The following is a 19299-nucleotide window of genomic DNA, read 5'->3' as shown; positions in this document are numbered from 1 at the left end:
TTTTTTTTTTGCCTTTTGGTTCGGGATCCTTTTGGCCATGAAGACCAGCTACTGCATTTCTGCCACACCAGAGTCCGTTTGGAAAGACTGGAGGAGATGAGGATGAAGAGACAAGGCTGCGGAGCTAGCGCTGAGCACCGGGACGGACAAGCTTCACAGTGTCTTGGCTGAATGAGCAGGTATCGGACATCTCGGTCTCCTTGGACGTATCCTCGCTCATCCATGCAGACTGGACACTGGCCGAGAGTTAGTGGGCGGCCGAGGGTGCAGTCGGCTTTCTTGGTTGCTTTGTTGGGTCTGCTCCTGTCACTGCCCACCGCAGGAGACGATGGCGTGGAACACCACAGAGGCCACCACAGTGTATATGGGTGTTGAAATTATGTTTTTGTTTGGTTGCTTGCTTGCATGGTGCAATCGTGTGTGCGCAATATATAGTATTGGTTGATTATTTTTTGCTTTAGTTTTTTCTTGTTTTACTTTTGTAGCTGTATGTAGAAATGGCACTGCTGGAGTGGCAGCTGGTTGCATCAGCGCTGCTCTTTTAATGTCTTTAATGTCCTTTTGTCACGTGTGGGTCTCGCAGCTTACTGCGGGGTCGTTCTCCCGGGATGTAGACGGACAACTCCGGACAAAGCGTGAAGGTAGGATATGATTTAATCTTCGCAAATCATAACACATACCAAAAACAGGAAGCAAACCAAAGGTCGCACGTGAAGCTAGGGTACAGATTTAGCACAGGACTCAAGAACATAGAAACAAGACATGAACCTACGTGCCTGTTGCTTGCAGCAAACAATGAAGCCAGACTGAGCGTGGCGAGAAAGGTGAATAAATAGCTCTCTGATTAGTGGTTGACTCCAGGTGGCTACTCCAGGTGTCATGATCCGTGGCCGGATCATGACACCTTTGTGTTCTTTGATGTTTCCCTCTTACACACATGTTTATGTATGCTATGGCTATGAGTTTTTTTCTTCTTCCTTGGCCTCAGTCTGGACTGAATATCGTTTTACTAAAGTTTTAGGGGGATTTCCTATCTTATGCAAATGAGCCACTGCTTTAAACGAAGCTAATTTCATTTACAACCAGGTCTGGTGAAGATAAGGTCCTTTTTTTTTTCTTTTTTTTCTTTTTTTTTTAGATAAGATAAATAAATCTTTTCTTGTATAAAAAAGAAAGTAAAACAATATAAAAATAATTACATAAAATAAAAAAAAATAGTAATTAAATGAAAATGTTAGTGGACCAGCAGCACAAACAATCAAGTGTGCTTCAGGGACTGTGTCCCTTGCAGAAGTGTTGTCCATGTTATGGGAACCAGAATATTGGTAGCAGAAAGAAACAACCCCTTTTGTGTGTATGAGTGTGAATGGGGGAGAGAGGGTTTTTTTTGGGTTGATGCACTAGTTGAAAGTGTATCGTGTGTTTTTTTCTATGTTGATTTAATAAAAAAAATAAAAAATAAAAAATAAAAAATAAAAATTAGCCACTGCTCACCCCGCAAGTACAGGGTTGTGCCAATACCAGTACGACGATGTGACAACTCCTGAAAACAGTGGCTCTTCACTTAGGTAGCCGCCAAGTAATGAGCGTGGTAAATAAAGGCAGTATTAAGGCTGAACGATTATGGCAAAAATAATAATCACGATTATTTTGACTGGTATTGTAATCACAATTAATAACACGATTATTCATTCATTTGGAAACATTAGTATTTATTGTACCACTAAAACTCAAATTTAAATATAGGATCGGATATAAATTAGAAACAAATAAAACCACAACAAGTAACATCCATCCATCCATTTTCTACCTGGAGCCTATCCCAGCTGCACTTGGGTGGAAGCATAATAGTAGTTATAACAAATTTTTAAATAACAATAGCTATATGAAATAAAAGAAAATCAGTGTTTCTGTTTTAATTCCGTTTTTTACCATTTTCACTTATTTTACCAACATAAAATGTGTACTTTTTGTGTGAAACTAAATTTAATAAAATGTTTCTTTATTAATCGAAGTGAAGTGAAGTGAATTATATTTATATAGCGCTTTTCTCTAGTGGCTCAAAGCGCTTTACATAGTGAAACCCAATATCTAAGTTACATTTAAACCAGTGTGGGTGGCAATGGGAGCAGGTGGGGAAAGTGTCTTACCCAAGGACACAACGGTAGTGACTAGGATGGCGGAAGCAGGAATCGAACCTGGAACCCTAAAGTTGCTGGCACAACCACTTTACCAACCTAGCTATGCCCCCAAATGAAACATCCTCACATTTATTGCTGGAATACATCTTTGGACAATTTACCCAATATTTTAGGTCAAAGCATAATCGTGTAAATGTATCAATAATTGCTTCAAGTACATTATGCTTGTATAGGGTATTTTTTGAAACCCTTTATTTTCTTAGCAAAGTCGGACTTGATGTGGGGCATCGGGCTACTTTTGTGAAGGGTGGAAGTGTGCGGTGTTGTTGTTCTCAGCTCGGCGTGTAAAGAAAGGACTTCAAGCTGTTAATAAAGAAGAGAGCACCTCTGAAATGGTGGCTACTGTCGTCATGTTTGTACATTGATGTTACGTCCATGACGTCGTTCACAACAACATGAGCATGTGTTGTTGGGATCGTTCTTGTTAGCTTTAGGTTTGTAGTTTTATCACTGTTTCAAATGATCATAAACCAGTTTAAAAAGAAGTATAGGTACATGGTATTCCAGAGGTACAGAGATGAAGAAGGGCTTTGATATTGGGTTGTTTATGTTACAGAAGAGTGTGGGGCTGCCCATTGAGGCAGTGGTGTTGCTGTGGTGGCATGATACCATTTCCATGATCACTAGTGCTAATGGTGTGGCTATGTATGTGTGTAGTGTGCATATGTATGTATATATCTATAATTTATGTATATACAAGTTCATTAAGTTTGTACATTCAGTGAACAGGTAGTTCTAGCTCAGAGTAATTTATGATTTAAAGAAAAAGGGTGGGCTTCACGGTGGCAGAGGGGTTAGTGCATCTGCCTCACAATACGAAGGTCCTGAGTAGTCTTGGGTTCAATCCCGGGCTCGGGATCTTTCTATGTGGAGTTTGCATGTTCTCCCCGTGACTGCGTGGGTTCCCTCCGGGTACTCCGGCTTCCTCCCACTTCCAAAGACATGCACCTGGGGATAAGTTGATTGGCAACACTAAATTGGCCCTAGTGTGTGGATGTGAGTGTGAATGTTGTCTGTCTATCCGTGTTGGCCCTGCGATGAGGTGGCGACTTGTCCAGGGTGTACCCCGCCTTCCGCCTTCTTGTAGCTGAGATAGGCTCCAGCGCCCCCCGCGACCCCAAAGGGAATAAGCGGTAGGAAATGGATGGATGGATGGGTGGGATTAAATAAGTGTAAACTTCTTCTCACTCCTTTTCAAATATGTAAAAAAGAAAAAAAGAAAAAAAAAAGAAAGTCCAATGCTCATTTGTTTTTGTTTTTTTCTTTTCCATTGTTTTCATTTTGTTATAATGTCTGTTAAGGCTATAGCACTGTATTGGATCAGGCTTGCTCTTGTCTTTATGCATATTTGAAATAAAATTATATCAATCAATCAATCAATCAATCATCTCGACATTGTTCAGTTCAGGTGGTTGAGTGTTTTGGGGATGAATTAGCGTTCTGGACACATTATTTTCCCAAACAAATGTTCCTTCTCCTCACAATAACAACCTTTTACTCACATGTGTGCCAATTTCCCCGATATTACTTAGCGTTTATCTGCGGATTCCGTTTTATTGGCCAATTATGTGGCTCCGTGCGAGGTTACTTTAACACGGCAACTACCCCTGTGGTAAATTTTAAATGTGCTTTATAAATAAAGTTGATTTGATTTGATTTGATTATATGCCTTGCTTTTTGCTTTCTGTACACATTATTTTCCCAAACAAATGTTCCTTCTCCTCACAATAAATGTTTATGTACAACAAAAGGAAGACAATTGTTCGGCTCGAGCAATTAAGAGTTTATATATTTTTACACGTTGCTGTTCATGCTTCATTTACACAAAAAACTAAGACGTTCATTAACAAATTCCATTGGCAAAAATGTGCGGGGAGATTGCGGGCATTGGACAAAGTTGCAAGGCCGTACGCAATTTACAGGGATTTGTTGAATTTGCATGAATTGCAAATTCCTGAAGGGACTGAGTAATGTTGCACAAAGAAGGTCTACATGGATGTAGCTGATATCATTAAGACTGAATCATAAGCGCCTCTGCTGGCTGCAGCCAAGTAGTGCACTCCTTTTGGTCTCAATCGCATCAACGCATAATCAACTTTCAAGCAGGTCCATCCCAACTGTCATTATACGTAAATGTTCATTATATGAGTCAGTTATCTCAACCTGTCAACGGGTTACATTAGGGCAGGGGTCGGCAACCCGCGGCTCTGGAGCCGCATGCGGCTCTTTGATCAGTCTGATGCGGCTCAGCCGCATACTTGCCGACCCCCCCCCCCCGATTTTCCCGGGAGACTTCCGGATTTCAGTGCCTCTTGCAGAAAACTCCCGGGATTAATATTCTCCGATTTTCACCCTTACATTAATAATAAGGGCGTGCCATGATGGCACAGCATTTAGCGCCCTCTACAATCTGTATAAACAGCATGCCAGCCCAGCCTCTTGTTATATGCATCTTCTGCTTGCACACGTAAGTGACAGCAAGGCATACTTGGTCAACAGCCACACAGGTTACACTGACGGTGGCCATTTAAAACAACTTTAACACTCTTACTAATAATGTGCCACACTTTGAACCAAAACCAAACAAGAATGACAAACACATTCCGGGAGAACATCTGCACCTTAACACAACATAAACACAACAGAACAAATACCCAGAATCCCATGCAGCCCTGACTCTTCCGGGCTACATTATACACCCCTGCTACCACCAAACCCTGCCCCCACCCGCCTGCTCCCTCACACATCAACCCCCATCCCCCCTTCCCCCCCTCTGTGCGTCGGTTGAGGTGGGCGGGGTTTGGTAGCGGGGGTGTATAATGTAGCCCGGAAGAGTTAGGGCTGCATGGGATTCTGGGTATTTGTTCTGTTGTGTTTATGTTGTGTTACGGCGCGGATGTTCTCCCAGAATGTGTTTGTCATTCTTGTTTGATGTGGGTTCACAGTGTGGCGCATTATTAGTAAGAGTGTTAAAGTTTTTTATACAGCCACCGTCAGTGTAACCTGTGTGGTTGTTGACCAAGTATGCGTTGCTGTCACTTACGTGAGCTGTACCATCACGGCACGTTCGAGAGAACAGTTGCCTTGACAATCATAGTCTGCCGGAGAATTCGGGAGGATTGACAAGTATGACGCTGTCAAGCGCCATTCATATAAAACCCGCGGGCCGCACTAACATTCAATTTTCATATTAAGGTGTGGGCCGCGTGTCTGAGACTCCTGGTTTATACATAACACAAAGCAAGAAAAAAACTTTGTATGCAGTGTTATTTAATTTTAAATTTCAAAAGAATTTTGTGGCTCCCATTGTTTTCTTTAATTTGTGAAACTGGTCAAAATGGCTCTTTGACTGGTAAAGGTTGCCGACCCCTGCATTAGGGGGATGTAGAAAAACATGAAGCATAGTACTTTAAGAATCAAGTGATATTCAATAGTTTGGTTTTCAGATATATACCTGTGGGATCCCGCCATTATTGGCATGGTGCACTATAATAATGTCACACTCTTTCAGTAAGTGCCAAACAATGTCTCAAGTCTGACCTTTAATTGCTGTCATTAAACAAACTGGGTCCCACACATAACGAGCATTGAGTTTCGTCGCCGAGACGCTGGCCGAATGCCAAAAAAGTGCTTTACAAATAACTGGGAGCAATAATTAACTACAGATTTACATCGTGGAATTTCGCTTCAGCCGACCCTCCTGCTGCAGCTGCTGGAGGCAACGCAGGAATGAGAGTGTTGTTGCACGAACAATAGGTTACCGAGGCAAATGTGCCTTTCGCTTAACTATGAGCTTAAGAGGTGACGTGAGGGCAGCGCGGCTCAATGCCAACTGTACATGCTAACTAAAAGAAAGGAGTGTAAACCATTTGAAACCACACATTTGCAGTGCTGGCGAAGACTGATGTTTGAAAGGTTAATTGGAGGCTGCGGAATTTATTTGGAGAAAGGTGTCTGCTCAACATTGAAGGAAGTCATTATAACATCAACGAAAATATGTGTGCAGGTAACATTTGGAACTGAGCACCATTAATGTATTGCTTAAACACTGGGACATTCTGACGAGAACGACTCCTACAGGGCTCCTTTTTTTCCCATTCACTTGATTAATACAACTCTAAAATTAATGCAACATAAGGTTAATATGCAAAGTTAATGAATTGTATTATTAGGTTTATTGGGGATTTAATCTCTATTAGTGACGACTGTATTACCGTATTTTCCCGACCATAGGGCGCACAGGATTATAAGGCGCACTGCCGATGAATGGTCTATTTTCGATATTTTGTCATATATAAGGAACACCGGATTATAGGGCGCATTAAAGGAGTCATATTATTATTTTTTTTTTCTACATTGAAAACACTTCCTTGTGGTCTACATAACATGTAATGGTGGTTCTTTGGTCAAAATGTTGCATAAATTATGTTTTACAGATCATCTTCAAGTTGCTTTCTGACAGTCTCTTCCGGATGCGCCGTTTTGTGTGCGGTCTTATTTACGTGGCTCACCTTCGACATCTTCTCCCCGTCATCTTTGTTGTAGCAGTGTAGCGTGCAAGGACAGGAGTGGAAGAATTGTCAAAAGATGGAGCTAACTGTTTTAATGAGCATCATCTCCTCATCCGCCGGAAATGTGTTCCGTGAAAAACCATCTGACCAAAACTAAAGTTCCTTGGGTGAATAATGTAAACTCACTACACCGGTATGTTTTAGCGCTTTCATGGCAGATATAAGTAAGAACTTTACAGTACTTTGTATTAGAAATGGCAACAGCGGAGGATGAATGTCACATAACAAGAAGATAGAGAAAAAGAAGAAGCTTATCGACTACGGTGTCAGCACGGACTACAAAAGCGGAAGCGCATAATTTTTCAGGACTTATGCAGATCCCAAATACAGATCAGCAGGTACCAGAAGGTAAAAAAAGTTGCTTTTGCATAATACTGCGAAACAAAACGCCAGATAATATGTCTTACTTTATACACACACCATAATAATACTCGTATGTTGAAGCACAGTACAATCCTTCAAGCGGTGTGGCTTCATAGATTACCAAAGTCGTACTAAAACATTTTGATAGATTTTTGAGCGACGTGTGTAATGTTCTATATTTTCCATGGAACATATAAAATGTTGTTGTTCACTTGAGTCATATTGCAATCTACACCTATCTCTTGTGTGTGACCGCCATTATTTTGCAGCCTACAGGTATCTCTTATGTTTGACTGCTATCTACTGGTCACCCTTCATTTACTATATAAAATAGCTTTGAGGTCGGTAAGCAAAAACAGAATTATTCCGTACATTAGGCGCATCGGGTTATGAGGCGCACTGTGTTAGGAACTTGCATGGCTGCAGTTTTTGAGACCCCAAAATGCAGGAACCAGCAGATGATGAGAAGGTAAGATTAGTTTTATTACTCAAAACAGAGAGGGAAAAGAAGCAGTCTTGCATGTAAGCGTTCCAAACATAAGGCGATCTTCGAGCACTGAGGAGTGCTCGAGACAAGGCATAAATAGAACATACCGGTATGCTGATTGGCAGCAGGTGTGGACCGGCTGCCAATTAACGGCAGGTGAGGAAAAAACAGTGCTCCGCTGAACAAACAGGAAATGGAACAAAATAAGAGCACTGACGGGAAGTAAATACAAAAACAAGGAAACAAACAGAAAATAATGATGGTCACACACTGTTGAGTTTTGAGGGGGAAAAAAAAGATTTTAAGTGTGCCTTATAGTCCGGAAAATACGGTACTTCAAACAAATACAGTACTTTGGTAGCTGATTTTTTGTAAGACCCGCTTTTCGTATGATTTGATTTGAAGAAAACAGTTCACCAGAATATTGTCCTGGTTTTTCATCCTGTATACTGTCTTGGTTATCATACAGCCAAACAATGCATGTAATAAAGTAGCCTAAAAATGGAATCCCACACGTTTGTAACTCAAGTCTATTTACTTTATTTTATTAAGTATGACTACAAAATAACCCACCCTACGGAACGAAAGCCAAAATATGCAGATCAGGAATATTCAACTAATTTGCTTTAGAGGCCGTCACTATAAGTCTAAATTTGTATATTCCTGAAAACCATTTATTTGATTTGTCGGAGTTAATACATTTTTAAGGTGAGTGAGGAGGAGGAAATAACGTTGTCCATACAACAGGAGTTCTTAACCTTTTAATCTCAGCCCAAATCTTTTTCAGTACAGAGGAGCCCGGTGCCACTCAAATATTAACACTGAAGTAGCAAACTTTCATTATCCATTAATCATACCTAACCTACTTACAGTATAACATGTCTACACTTGTCAAATGATATAAAACCAATGTGTTAATCATAAAGATTATTATAAACCAGCACATATAATGACATGCTGAACAAATTAGGTCAGGCTGATTATAAAATAAATACTTATCTCATATACAGTACTGCAAAAGAAGGGAGTCCTAAAAAATGGATTAAAAATTAATTTACATGCAATTATGCAGCGTTAAATTAAATAAATTCAAACTAAATTAATCATAAATATTCATCACTCAGTCAACTGACTGATGCAATACTGCTCCAAGTGGTGGAAAAGTGTTTTACATCTGAGTATCGCTGGGGCCCATAGAGACCACAGATGAACACAGATATGTTTTGGTGGCCCTCGGGGTTGCTTGGGCCACGGCTGTATAGTTAAGGAACACTGATCTAAATTACAGCGCTCTAGTGTATGAATTTGCTGCAAAAATGTTAGTCTCTCCAAAGAACTTGCGGGCCGGTTTGGTGTCATATCTGAGCCAGTTGAATAGATAGCCTTGATGTTGACTAAATGCTGTAAACTAAAAAACTGAAGTTGCTGCAGCTGCTACTTTTCCTAATTTATGTTCACTCTGGCAAGTGTTGAACTGGTACTGACTGCAGCCTGATAAGCACAGCTCACTGCGTCAGTGAGTCTTTGGGTGATTAATGTAATGTTGATTATTAATAATAATAAACAAGTCTCAAATACATACATGAAATCTCTAAATCTCTGAAGATTGGGGCAGCAATTTGTCTTGGACCAAGCTTTTTATAACTGCAGAAATAAACTTTTAAGCAGCGGTCCACCCATTCATACTGCTGCCTGTGGAGCATTCGGGATGAATATGTATTACGTAAGAATGGACAACTGTGTGTGTTACCATAAGGATGCGACGGTAGCTGTCCCGGTCGATCCCCCATAGCTTCAGATCCGTCTTGGCCTTCACCGTGGCAGCTCTGGGAGTCCCGTAGATAAGGGCCAGCTCACCAAAACTACCGCCTTCTCCAATATTGGTTACCCATTCTCCATTCACATCCACCTAGGGAGACGGCAAGGAAAATGCAGAGCATTGGTCAAAACTGTTGATTTGTCCCTTAAGCCTTATTTCCATCAAGTGGTACGGTTTGGACCAAAATTATCCCAATCGGAACATCCCACTTTTCAGTACCAGTTTGTAGAACTACCATCATTGGCAGTGGTAGAGCGAAGCACACTAAAAGCTATCCACGGATTGGTCCATTGTACTGTGTTCCAGTTGAATTCCAAATTAATTGCTGTCTCGCTTATATGGTAAGTCACACTATTTTTGTAGCTGAACGTTCTGCATCAAAACGCCAAGATTAATATTTACCCAACTGTCCTGTGGTAAATGTGGCTTTTCACATTCCGTTACAACAGCCAAATTCGGTTGTTAGGGGACTATTGGTTTAGATTATTGGTGTAGTTTTTCAGAATTCTTGTGTTTTTGTAGCGCTTCCAACATTCTTATGCACTTTAAGTCATCCTCTTTAGACTCTTCTTCTTTCCGGGCAATGTGATATGCTCCCGTTTGGCGTCCCCTAAGCATTTGATCCCTGCTAATCCATCAGATGAGACACTCTAAAAGGCTTTCTATCCCTCTTGTCAAGCCATCAATGCCTTTTATTTAGCTTTTCTTCTCTTGTTAGGGCCATCCCTTTGATTCAGGGGAGAAGGAGCTACTTTTCGATGTAAAATACATTGATTGTAACGTACAACGACATGAACTGCACTATCCTGTTGACTTAATCACACAAAGGGGCGCAATAGAAGTGAGGTTATTCATTTAGTGCCTATTGTTGCTGGCGATCATTTAAGGCTCAGTCGACCACAGTAGACTCATCCGTCACAATAACCTGGGAAGGCTTTCAAAAGATGATTATGTTAGCAGGGAAAATAAAACATATTTGTGAAAGTGCTGTGTCAGCGCACACAGAAAATAGGGTTTTACTGTCCTGGCCTGCAGTAAGGTGAATTAAAATGATCTCAATCAGCAATAAAGTTACTCAACATAAAATAATCAGTAAATTGAATTATTTGATATTTCATCATGTGTGTTGTGGCATTTGTTAAATCCTGTTGTGTTAAAAGTAATGTTGGTTATTTTACTTACTTCCATTTATTTTCCTTTAAAAACAATTATCCCTTTGTATTCCTAAATACCATACAGTATGAATAGGAAAATAACTGGATGGAAAAAGCATGCCCTTGCAAAATAATTGCTTGTGTAGGTACAAATGTGTTTAAACAAACTATTTTAAATTCCATGAACTACGCGCATAGCTGTGGACACGGTAAAATATGTAAAAAGGAAAAAAAATCCCCTTTACATTAGGCAACGTTTGCTGACTAGTGGTTGTACAATGTCACATCTTTGTGCTCTTTGTGTTTGTGCATCTCTCAGGTGGTCCAGTGATGTGGCTTTGCGCAGCAAACCTTGCCAATCGGCTTCTCTCCAACTATGAAAGCGCCCTGTAGTGTAAGCTGATAAGGCCACTTCCTGTTTGACTCCGTCGTCTACTGCTTTATCTCTCCACTTAATTCTACTGTTAGACGCGCAAAGACAAAAGGTGTTCTCAGTTTGTCTGCTTGGCCATGCGCACCCTCTGCAGTAAGACCCTCAGATTGGCATCAGAGTGGAACTGAACTCGGAAAGAGAACAAAAACGGAGGCCACCGAATACAACCTGTCTATTGTTACAGGGGAACATTGTTTCAACATGATTGGTGAAGGCTGTAGTTTCCCTCTGAAAACCTTCTAAGGACATCTCTTCAGAAAACCTTCAGGTTCCAAAATCCCCCTATGCTGTGCTTAAACTCTCTTTAATTACGAAAATAAGTGCATTAGTGTTACTTGAAGGCCACTTACATCCACTTCACCTTGGTCAATCACATAGAAGTTGTCCCCTTCATCACCTGGAGGGCAGAGAGAGAAAAAAGAGAAACAAAAGGCGTACAAGACATTAGATTAAAATAATGTATAACGTGGGACAGACCTGACTCAGAGGCAGTTGGTATTGTAGTGGTTCACATAACAGAGTTTTGTGTGGAATTAATTCACAGTGCCCCAAGTTAATATGACCATCTGACAACTGGGAGTAATCAGACAATTGTATTAATCAGATCGGACACGCTTACATGGACTTTAAAAAGGTGATCATCGAAAAATGCAAGTTTTTCAGAATACGTATGTATGGAGTGACATACAAAACATTCAGTCCTTCCCTAGTTGATCATGCTGATGCCTTCAGTCTTAGCAAAAGATGTCTTAATTGTCCTGCCTGCAATGCAGGCTACATGCTACTGTTTCCCTTTGTTTATACTTTGAGGCATAAAGGACGGCTGTTTTTTACCCGACAAATCCTTGATCTTGGCAATATTGATCACTTCCATTTTCTATAGCTTTTACACATACACAGATGTATAAAACAGTAACGATTATGCATACGCAAGTAAATATGAGTATTGAGTTTGACTTTATTTGAAACATGCATGCATACAACATGATACATCACAATTTCCAGCTTCTCTATTCAACATGTTCGAAAAGGTGTAGCAAGAAGCAAAGCTTATTTAATCCTACCCCTTTTCCTTTACATAGAAGTTGCTAACACTTTTGTTCACTTCCTCATCTCAATTCATGCACAATTAATATACTCCATATGTAATAACATTCAAAATAAAGCAATAATATTTAGTGAGGTAAGTTATATTTCATATATCAAGATGAATACGATTATCTACAAAATGAGTTGAGTTGAGTTTGAGTTTATTTCGAACATGCAAGCATACAACATGATACATCACAATTTCCAGTTTCTCTTTTCAACATGTTCGAAAAGGAGTAGGAAGAAGCAGAGCTTAATTAATCTTACCCCTTTTCTTTTACATAACAGTTGCTAAAACTTTTGTTCACTTCCTGTTCTCAATTTATTCATAATATACTCCATAAGTAATCACAATAAAAATAAATAAATAAATAATATTTGGTGAATTAAGTTATATTTCATATGATGAAATGAGTAAAATTATTTTGAGAATTAAAGAATGGATGGATGGATGGAATTGATTCAGAATATTTATCATGGTTCTTCTTCTTTGTACTTTGTAAACACTTTAAGTTTGAAGTGTTTCTTGAATTGGATAATATTAGTACATTGTTTGATTTCTTTGCTTAGTCCATTCCATAATTGAATTCCACATGCTGATACACTAAAGGTCTTAAGTGTTGTACGTGCATACATGTGTTTTAAATTAAAACATTTTAGCATTGGGGTGATAGTTTAGTTAGATAGTGACGTTTAAATGTCTTCATGAGATTCTTTATAATCGGGTAACAGCCACATGCACATGGTATTAGCAAGGCATGCAAATTACACTGTGTAGACAATGTTGACAATGTTGTCATCTGAATCTTTTTTTGTTCTTATAGTTGGACCTCTCTGTGCTGTTGCCTTGAACAGAACATTGGGGGTCAGATATAGATGGACATGGTATGAAAATATACCGGGACCTCAACTTACCTTGACTTATGAGTAATTTGAGACACAAACTGTCTCTCGCTCTCTCTTAAGTTGCAAGCATACCTTGAGCTATGAGCATTTCCACTGTTGGTTGAAGTAATATTTGTAACAGGTTTGTGCCATTTGAGCAATAAAGAGTTAATATATTGTTACACATTTGTGTTCTAATTTGATTTACACAAGAAACAAAACTGTTTAAGCAATAAAGAGTTTATATATTGTTACATATTTGTGTTTCTGCTTTGTTTAGATGGTTAAAGTGCACGTCGACATCTTGCCTTCTAACCATCGGACCTAACAAAGTTAGTGCAAAGGAGGAGATGCGGACTATTAAACTAGAGAAACAAACCATTAAAAATATGTCCTACCTGTTAACAGTTAGCAGACAAATTAAGCCCTTCCATAGTGTTAGTCAGCCTCACACAAGCTGCAGCTATACACCGTGGCATGCTGCTACATGCACCCAAACGACAAACATTTATCCATAAAAATATTGAGCGGCTGTGGAAACTGTGTTTGACGTGTTTCAATTTAAAGTTAAAGTTAAAGTACCAATGATTTTCACACACACACACACTAGGTGTGGTGAAATTTGTCCTCTGCATTTGACGCATCCCCTTGAACACCCCCTGGGAAGTGAGGGGAGCAGTGGGCAGCAGCGGTGCCGTGCCCGGGAATCATTTTTGGTGATTTAACCCCCAATTCCAACCCTTGATGCTGAGTGCCAAGCAACAACCTACCGATCTCAGGGCGGACACTCTAACCACTAGGCCACTGAGTAGGTAATTTCTTCTGTTTAGTCCTGACTCAACAATCTGGATGGTTAAGCTCGAAATATATTTGCTTCCTTGTCGGACTAATTTGTCGGAGACAGTCAAATGGGTACTACCAGTAAGACTCGAGTTTGTTGAAGGAATATCTCGTGTGTTAATGACAAAAGCATTCCTTGCTTTTCTAATCAACGCAAAACGATCCATGAGAACTGATTACCTGATGATCCCTAAAAGCATTTTGTCTGGAGATAAGCATGAAAAATGCCTTGCCTTTAATTATGCTATCCGTTACATAGGGCTCAGGGGAAATGATCAGAAAAGACAGACTGTCACATATATGAACAGTGTGAAGCTGCACCTTGCCCTGCATCCAATACAACAATAGATACTCAAGTGGGTAATAACACATAAGCATGCGTGACACAAGTATACATGTGTATGCATGTGTTGGTACTAAAAAGAGGGTGATTATATGTCTCTGTGTGTGTGTGTATATATATGCATGGTTGTGGCCGTGTTCACCTGAGGAGTTGAAAGGCTCCTTGCACTCGGTGTGTAAAGTTCACAGGAGTTCACACGGCTAATTAATACTGAGTGGAGGGTGCTCGTTCATCATACAGCTCTATTTGTCAGACAAAAACGCTCCTTGTCTCTCTGATGGCCTGTCCTGGTGGAGACCCCCAGACTCGCATACACATACACACACACACACACACGACCTGCTGCAACCTGGCCCCCTCCCAATTCTCTCTTTCTTTCATCTGGTGTATCTCTCTTCCCTCTCACTCTGTCTTTCTTTTCTTCTGCTCTTCCTGTCTTTTATCACTTTGGGTCTCTTTCTCATGCCTTTGAGTTTAGGCAAACATTTGAACACAATTTGTAGACACACACGCGCACACACATGCACATGCACATTTAGGCCTGGTACAATCAGTCTAATTGTCATTCATACTACCGGTATTTAACTTCCCAGTAAAACTGTTAAGTATTTGCTATATTTTGGCCTTCACACTACCCAAAAAAATACGCTGGAATTCACACTCCAGTAAATGCTTCCTTTGTTTAAATATGACTTGAGCTAAAGTCAATAACTTCCAGCCCGTGTCTAAATAGAGTTATATGGACCAGTAGTAGCATGGATGGGCTCTTAAAGTTGTACGGTAGTCAAGGCATGAGCAATGACGTCAGGTCTATTTACACCGCATACCTTAAGTCTATAGTGTATATAACAATGGCTCCTCTGGAACAGAGGGGGGCCCTGCAAACCGGCCAGACTCATTATCTCCAAATTTGGACTCAAACACTCCTGGACCTTGTCTCTGAGATGCTGTGGGGAGTGCTTGAGCATGTGTGTGGTTTCCCTCACTTTGGAAACTGGGCCGCATGGCAGTTTTCCAACATAATAACTAGCCCAAACACACCTCCAAGATGACAAGCGCCAAGCTGAAAGTGAGGGAGTGGCCTCCAGACCTAAGTTCAATCAAGCACCGGTGGAGCATCCTCAAGCAGATGGAAGGTGGATAGAAACGCATCAATCAGTAGGGGGTGTCCAAAAGAATTAGATTTTCGAATTAATTGTGATTCTTATTTGTAATGATTCTTAATCGATTAAAAAAAGTAAAATATATATATTGTAATCTGTCTTGTCCAGCCACTGGATGCACATATTTGCTGTACAGATTTACTTTTAGAAAAGAGATGTGTTGGATACTTCTCTTGTTACCTTAGCAAAGTTGACTGTTTTTTAAATGTGTGGGTATATTTTTTATCAACAAAAACAGTTTTCTTTTAAGTGATATAAAAACTTATCAGAGCTGTTTATCTATTTTGTGTAGGAATGTCGATAACCATAAAACTGGCACCCTTAGTCATTAAAAAAAGTGTTGATTTTGAATCAAGAATCGATTTGAATCGAAAATCGATCCTGAATCTAATCGATACTCCCCAAGTATCGAATCGAATCAAATCGTGTGGTGCCCCATGATTCACAGCTTTATCAACCAGTGATGTCATCGTGGAGGAATGGAAGAGGATTCCAGTAACAACCTGTGCAACGCTCGGGCCTCATTTACAATACTGTGCGTGGAACTGAGTAAGACATTGAGTAAGCACAAACCTCACAATTTTTAGCACGCATAAAAAAAAATCAGATTTATTAAACCATGCTGCTCACACTTGTACACACTTTTCTTATTATAAATAATTTCTGCAGTAAAATGTGCTCAGAAGAGTTCCTCACCGGTGCCCTCATACTACTCCTCTGACATATATGATGATGAGTTGAAGAATCACGTGTTGGAAGGAAGTCTGAGATGGCGACTCCAAAAAAAAAGGCAATCAATTTTAGATTGGCGCTCATAACGTCGAGCAAAGTAACAAAATATTTTCGGAGGGCGAAGTGTGGTCATTTCTAATAAATATAATTGAAATTTGAATGTCAATATTTGCCCAGTCATAGTCTAAGCTCCCCCGTGACTGAGAACTGTTGCTGAGATGAAGAAAAAAAAACTAGTTTTAGCTTTCTGTATGCCAAGTCCTAAATACTTATTATTTATTTTGTGAAATAATTAAAGCAGACATTCTGTTTCATGACACAAGTAGTAATCCTGAGCAATATTTAAACAACATTTTAAAAACTAAACGCTAGCCTTTAAATAGACCCCCTTTTAGACCAGTTGATCTGCCGTATATTTTCTGCTCTGCCCCCCTCTCCTGCGTGGAGAGGTTATTAGGTTGACCACAGATGATGCACTAGCTGTTCAAAGTAGGGACCTGGGGTGGACCACTCATCTGTGCATCAGTTGGGGACGTCTCTGCGCTGCTGACTTGTCTCCACTCAAGATGATCCCCTGCTGGCCCCACTATGGACTGGACTCTCACATTATTAACTAGATCCACTCGACGTCCATTGCACCGGGCGCCCGAGGGTGTGGGGGTGGGGTGTGGGGGACCTTGGAGGGGACCATATCTGCGGTTCCCTCCAAGGTTTCTCATTGTATCCCATTGGGTTGAGTTTTTTCTTGCCCTGATGTGGGGATCTGAGGATGTCGTTGTGGCTTGTGCAGCCCTTTGAGGCACTTGTGATTTAGGGCTATATAAATAAACTTTGATTGATTGATTGATTGATAAACTATAGTAGGTAATTGGCACACATGCTAGATAATTTCAATATATTATTCACACAATAAATATTTTTTTTGCATAGTTTATACCATATACAAATATTTGAGTGCTAATAATAATATATTTTTGATATATGCTGCGTGAGATCCAAACATTTGAACTCCAATTTGTGTTATGAGCTCCTAAAGTCTAAAAAATATATTGAAAAGTTCAATATAATAATTTCTTAAATTCATAAAAAGATGTTTATCTAACTAAATATTGTGCTGCAATTTTTGGTCTTTAGTCCAAAAAATATATATTTTCACTGTATGGCCACACACAAAGTAAAAGACGCACCGCACCCCCTGACCTATTTTTTCATAGTTATAATTGAACAACAAATGATCAAAATAAACAATACTTCAATGACCCACCACATTAAAACTACATGTTATAACTACATTGATACAGCTCAATATTTTGATATCCAAGTTAAAGATATATTTTTTTGTGAAGAAATGTTTAGAATTAAGTTCATGAATCCAGATGGATCTCTATTACAATCCCCAAAGAGGGCACTTTAAGTAGACGATTACTTCTATGTGTAGAAATCTTTATTTATAATTGAATCACGTGTCTATTTTTCAACAGGTTTTTAGTTATTTCTATATCTTTTTTTCCAAATAGTTCAAGAAAGACCACTACAAATTAGCAATATTTTGCTCTGTTATACAATTTAATAAATCAGGAACTGATGACATAGTGCTGTATATTACTTCTTTATCTCTTTTTTTCAACCAAAAATGCTTTGCTCTGATTAGGGGGTACTTGAATTAAAAAATGTTCAAAGGGGGTACATCGCTGAAAAAAGGTTGAGAACCACTGTTCTAGAGCATATGTTTTTTCATGTGAGTATGAGCTTTATTTCGTGGTGACACCATCCCGTATTTGAAAAACTTTGCTTGAGCTCTACGCATGGTTGAAAGAGTGGGTATAAATACGCAACCTTTTTCGCATTAAATTGCTATTCTTGCAGTATGCAGTATTTTGGGTTCTTAGAAAACATATTTGTTAAGTTTCTTTCTGTCTTGTCTTGCTGGCCTGCACACCACTAATGTTGGCAATGGTGTGGTTGTTACACAGTTGAAAGTGATATATTATTGTATGAATGCAGATTGAAACTGGCTTGTACATACCTTGCTTGATCACTGTTTCCCCAGCGATGTGGGTGACGGGGAACATGGCATCAAATATGTCGCTGAATGAGACAGAAAGGAGAACACAGTCAATATGACAAGAACACACAGTGGGCACCCACACAGCAGTGGAATGAGGGTGAAAAGCCATAATCGCTGTGTTAACTCTGTCATCTTGAGGCCATTATTCTCTGACTATCACACAGCATAGCCAAAGAGACTGGGAAAAAAAGCTTGGAACTCTCCATGACCCTGGTGCATGCACACATGAACTTACACACAACACATTTGAGCAAAATAAAATAAAAACACATAAAGAAGAGTGGTCACAAAAGTTCCTATGGTCATAATACTTTAGTAACAATTAACACTCATCCAGCACTGGAACTGAGCTGGTTTAACACTCCAATTATTTTCAGATTTTAGGATGTCAAGTAGGCCTAAACCTGACTCCTGTGTAGTTACGGCAAGCGATCAAAGCTTTTTTTTTTATCTCAGAGGGGCTGAGAAAACAAACCAAATGGCAGCTTTGCAAAAGCACTTAATATCCGTTTCAGCCCGGCAGCGAAAGCACTTGTTAACCTTGTTCCTAATCGGGCCTGTTAAAATGCATGAAGCGGATTTGAGTTCCATTGCTAAGGATGTGTCGAGGCAAGAGAAGGCTCAGTATTATTCCTTTGCTCTGCTCTCTTGCCTTGGGGATATATTTATCTACCTAATCAGGGCGCATACCACATATACAAAAAATATCTTTAAAAAAAAACAATATAAAGCTGGTCAGGCAAATCAAAGACGCAAAAACCTGCTGAGTGAATCTGGAGCGGGTTTGAGCATGTTGTCGAATTAGTGTATCATTGAAAGTGTATTGGAGCCAGTCTATGTCTGAGAATATATCGCTTAAGAAAGCACATGTAGGTTTGTGCAAAGTAATGTGTGGGTGTTGAATATGTCTGACTGCACACTCTACCTAGACTAGCCAAAAACACCTTGTGCATAATGCAGACAGAAAAAATATTGCTTTTTGTGACCTTAACCCTGTAAAATTGCAAAAAAAAAGATAAGTACTAAGTTTTGAGCCATCCATTCTTTAATTTTCCATCCATTCATCCATTTTGTCCCTCTCGGGATCGCTGGGGTGGCTGGAGCCTATCCCAGCTGCATTCGGGCAAAGGCGGTGTACACCCTGGACAAGT

General features: G+C 39.7%; 1 protein-coding gene across 2 annotated transcripts in view; it reads right to left on the bottom strand.

Annotated features, from left to right (window-relative positions):
* prkar1b (protein kinase, cAMP-dependent, regulatory, type I, beta) overlaps positions 1-19299 on the bottom strand; it is a 104701-nt gene that overhangs the window by 36193 nt on the left and 49209 nt on the right. For both annotated transcript variants that reach the window (XM_061974164.2, XM_061974165.2), the window contains 3 exons: positions 18107-18168; positions 11379-11425; positions 9373-9531 (listed from right to left, as the gene is read on the bottom strand). In XM_061974164.2, coding sequence (XP_061830148.1) covers positions 9373-9531; positions 11379-11425; positions 18107-18168 — 268 coding nt within the window. The remainder of the gene's footprint in view (positions 1-9372; positions 9532-11378; positions 11426-18106; positions 18169-19299) is intronic.

This window comes from Nerophis lumbriciformis, linkage group LG22 (assembly GCF_033978685.3).
Source record: "Nerophis lumbriciformis linkage group LG22, RoL_Nlum_v2.1, whole genome shotgun sequence".
In the NCBI taxonomy this organism is placed as follows: Eukaryota; Metazoa; Chordata; class Actinopteri; order Syngnathiformes; family Syngnathidae; genus Nerophis; species Nerophis lumbriciformis.
The sequence above is the reverse complement of the archived record's forward strand: the minus strand, read 5'-3'. Positions and strand labels throughout refer to the sequence as shown.